This window comes from Nematolebias whitei, chromosome 10 (genome assembly GCF_014905685.2).
Source record: "Nematolebias whitei isolate Nwh7 chromosome 10, NemWhi1, whole genome shotgun sequence".
Taxonomy (NCBI): domain Eukaryota; kingdom Metazoa; phylum Chordata; class Actinopteri; order Cyprinodontiformes; family Rivulidae; genus Nematolebias; species Nematolebias whitei.
The window spans coordinates 17,041,640-17,046,389 of NC_056507.1; the positions used below are offsets into that span (position 1 = coordinate 17,041,640).

General features: G+C 38.6%; 1 protein-coding gene across 1 annotated transcript in view; it reads left to right on the forward strand.

Moving 5' to 3' along the window:
* The first annotated feature begins 1,474 nt into the window (after positions 1-1,474).
* The window catches only part of LOC119416004, an 11,655-nt gene continuing 8,379 nt past the window's right edge, over positions 1,475-4,750 (forward strand). The window contains exon 1 of the mRNA XM_037683174.1: positions 1,475-1,502. Within this exon, the coding sequence (XP_037539102.1) occupies positions 1,475-1,502 (28 nt within the window). The remainder of the gene's footprint in view (positions 1,503-4,750) is intronic.

Below are 4,750 nucleotides of genomic sequence, written 5' to 3' on the forward strand. Positions count from 1 at the left end.
TGGATGGATGGATGTATGGATGGATGGATGGATGGATGGATGGATGGTATTGTTTACATCTTCACCCACTTTCTTAAAGTATAAACCAAAGTTTTTATTTTTATTTTTTATTTCTGCCTTCAATATAAAATCTGTAGAATAAACAGAATCAATATTTTCAGAATTTTGAACGTTAGCGTTAACATAGAAAAAGAAACTTCTGTAACATTTCATAAAATCAATAAGAATCTTTATTATTAAATGTCAAAACCAAATTCAACCTTTCTCTTTGGCATTCAGTCAACATGCGAGGAATAAACTAACCTCTGATGACAAATATCTGCCTGTGAAAAAAATGTAATTGCTAGCCTACAAGGACTTTAAAAATGCTGTAATGACAGAAAAATAAACAGCGTTGAAATGCTAAAAAAGAAAATTGATTAATTATTCTACTATTATTGTATGCTAAAATAATATATTATTTTTGACTTGTTTAAAAAATCACTGAAAAACACTAAATATGATAATTAGCTTAACCAGTACACATCAATAGCAAATGCTATATAATAGGCACGCTACATAATATTAAATTACCAATATAGTGATATAAATATTCACATATTATTTATGGGAGCACAAATGAAAACAGTTTACATAAAGCTGGCAGAGTCAGATGATGTTACGCTGAAGAATACTAAAAAATAAAGTCTTCATGATTTATCTAACAAAGTTAAGTCAGGTCCTCTGGACAGTTTCATCTTGTTAAAACGCTTTGTCTTTTATCCAAAAGACTTCTTCAAATTATTACCATTCACTATTTACTACTATTTACTTCACTGTTTATAAGACTGAGTTAGTTTGTAGCTCCTCAGACTGATGAAGTCTTTTGGATAGAAGACAAAACATTTCAACAGGATGAATCCATCCAGAGGACCTAACTTTCTTTAGATTCAGTTGTTGGTCATACAACCCATTCAGTCTATTCATAACCACACTGACATAAAAATAATCTCATTATCTCCACAACACTGTTGGAACACTGGGTTTGAATAATGGTGAAACGTCCTGAAGCTGTTGTTTCTCTTACAACAATCTGTAGTCGAAAACTGAGGCATTAAACCACACGTCAATCGTTTTACTGTCTTCACTCTTTTGCAGATCTTCCATACAGTGAAATTTCAGAATATTATTGGCTCAAAATGCTGCAGCACTTTAGGTGTTTGTTCAGCCACTGAGGAGACATACCACCATGCTTACTGGCCTCCAGTGCTGCCAAAATCAAATTCAAGTCTCAACTTGCTTTCAGAGTACCGTAACTCCAAGTTCAGAGTTTAGCGTAGCTAAATGATGAAGATATCCTGACTCATGCTCCATAATCCAGGTAAAAGAATCTAACAAAGTAAAGTTAGGGAGGTGGCATACTTTTTTATCCATTTAGCTTACACTTGGCAGGAATTGTGAGGACTTCTAGCTGTTAAGCCAAGTACAGCTGGGCATGGAAATGGATAACTGGTCTCAACAAGGTAGCATACATGTATTTCATAAAGACAAATTAATTTAGCTCAGAGTGCGACACTCATATGGAGAGATGGCAAAACATGGATATTTGTCCTTGACATGACACTTTAAAACCACCACAATTTTAAATTACAGGTAAATGTCCTGTATGGAACTTGTTCACTATAGTACACATCATAGAGGCTTTGGTGATAAACAGACCCTGAGCACCAAAGGGTTAGACTTATGGTCACATGATGACAAAGTGGGTGGAGTTATGTATGGTAGGAAAATTGAAACCCTGAGCAAGACAGTACATGTGATTACCTGAGGCATTCACTCTGTGTGTCACAAAAGCCCACCTGGGTGCTGGGCAGCCACATGAGCGCCCAGCCTTGTCAAATCAAAATTCAGTAGCAGGAAGCTGCCAAGAGATGGCACGAAGCCTTTCAAAATAAAATATACATTTTAAAATTCCTTAAAAAATTCTCAAATTAGGTAAGCTGTGTAGTGCCATTGCAGTAGTCATTCGGTTGACTTTTCCATCTAACATAAAAGTCAATGGGTGGAATCAATGAGTGTAAACAAATTGATTCTTCAAAGGAAATTTTAACATAGAAATGAGGACAGCTTGGTGGGTCAACCCAAATGGCTTGATGGACCAACCTTGGCCCGTGGGCCCCACTTTGGGCGCCTATGGTCTAGATGCAGGGGTCTAGAAAGCTTACTATAGACATGCCCTTCAAGCTCATATCTGGTGACTTGCTGAATGGACACATTGTTTGTGGACACAAACATGTGCCTTAAGGTATTGCAGCCAATGCAACCACAAGCTCTCTTTGTCTTTGTCAGAGCCTGGTCCAAGGGGCCTCTGGCCACCCTTCATTTTGAAACATGACACGAGAGGACTGAGGAGAGGGGCCACTGACCCAAGGAAGCAAATATGACCTTGTTTCAAAGACAAGCAACAGGCAGGTTAATTATGTAGAAGATCAAAACAATTCATTAATGTGGCTTCTCTGCTGGAAGTTTTCAAGAAGTAACACAAGTTCACATACCAGATGCAACTACTGAGCGATTTGAGTGTCTTAAAAGCTCCCCAAATTTCAGAATGAGCTGCAGGTATTGTAAAGTCTGAGGCAGGACGAACGATTACATTTGGGGTTTTACTTTTTTTTATTATTATTAAAAAATGTGAAAATAAGTAATAAGCTAAACATGTACAAAAATGTTTTCTAGTCACATTTTAATCAAATTATCTAAGCTAATTAACAAACAGAAGAAAATAAAAGAGTTAAAATATGCAAATACTAAGTGCATCCAAGGTCTCTGGTGAATAAAACACACCATTTGTGGTCAAATTTTCTTTTGTGTGAATTTTTTTTTTTAGCCAGAACAAGCAGTTTATTTCTTTATTTGTTATTTTTATTTAATTATATTTTGGTTTGGAAGCAAGTCCGGCTCGGCTGATGTCAAAAATGCACCCACTGGTTTATGTGGTTAAATGGTTTTGTCTGGACATGGATGAGCAGTTACAACAATGGAGCATTTTAGATGCTAGACAAGGACGACTTTAAACACTTAGGCACACTCATAAGACACACACTCATACACACAAAGCACCCGTTTCTGAACCCACAAGGAGTCTTGAGCGGTAAAGACAGGTTGAAACCTAAAGAGAGAAAAATGATCCATCCCTGCTCCTTCCACCCACATGCTCTGCACCTGAGAAAGTTCCCCAGGTATTATCTTATTTGCCTTTTAATTCCTGCTCAGATTTATAGCTTAATGCTGATTGTTTTTTGGCATTGTGCCAGAGGGGAGTCTTTGTGAACAACTCAACCACCAGCTCCCCAGGGGACCAGCTAGACAAATCCTAAACCCATCTGAACCAAGTTAATCTCCAGAGACTATCACTGTAAGCAACAAAGCCAATAAAAAAATCATACAGAAACCACGTGGCAAAGAGCAAAAACGAGACGGAAGGACAAAGACAGTGGATTAAAGAGCGTCTTTTGTGTCACTGAACAAAGCATAAAACATGGCAGGATAACAAAGAGAGAGAGAAAAAAAAAAGATTTACAATCAGCTTAATATAAATGGCAGTAAAAGCTATCCTGATCATCTAAAATGACTAATACGCTCCAGTGTGCGTCTCAGACAGAGTGGGAGCAGGAGCGCTTGTCCTCTTTGTGTCTATCAGGCGTCTGAGACAGACCAGACATAAGCCTGTCTGCACTGGTGCAGCACATGCTCTCCTGCCGGCATTCACTCATCCATAAAAGCAGCATCCTCAGAAGAGTACAGTGTTTATTTGTTCATTTTCGTCTTCTTTTTATACAAATACTCACTACTGTGCTCAAAAATACTCCAGACGTCTAGTCCTAAAATCTGACAGCAAAGGAGTACAATTTAAAAACAGTAAATAAATAAATAAAATCTCAACTAAAAGGACTCCTCACCTTGAAGTTGCTCTGACCTGGAGGAGGCCAGTAATCCAAAGATGACCCCCAAAAGAAAAGTCCACATTGTGAACAAAGCACCTGGCGATGGCTGGGTGAGCAGCTGGGTGTAAGGGTGTGTAACAGTTCTCTTCTTCTCTTCCTTCTTCAGCACCAGTAGTAACGGCTGGTGTGTGTGTGTCTGTGTGTGTGTGTGAAACACAGTAACTGACCAGGAGAGAAAAGAAAAAGAAGAAATAAGACTGGACTTGCTCTGGGAGAGCTGCTGGAGAATACTCAAAATGTGAACCCAACTTTCTCTGTGCTGTGCTGGAGAGACGCAGGCGCTCGTGGCGTGTAGAAGGGGGAAGAGTGGTTCATGTGAGCACACACCCTTTTGCCTCTCCCACACTTGCCCCACCTCCCCTCCCTTCCCACCTCACCTCATATAGACTATATTATTTATTTCCTTCCTAAGCTCTTTCACTCACCTTTTTCAGCCTCTACAGTTTGTAGTGGGTATGAAGGTGATCTTTCCTTCTGCCCCCTCATGTCCTTGTCTCGCTCCTTACCTACCTCATTTCCGCCTTACCTCCTGCAGCCCCCACTCCCTGTATTCATATTCTTGACAGCAAGTTTCATAGAGCCCATCTGATCTTTTGCTCATTGTCAACTTATCAGATTTTCTGATCCCAGCTTATGTTCTCTGTTATTTTGGTTTCATTTCAAATTCAACAGATATTCCTTAAAATGAGTAGGTTTAGATTGGAAACTTATAGGTCGGGAAGCAGGTTTAATATATATATATATATATATATATATATATATATATA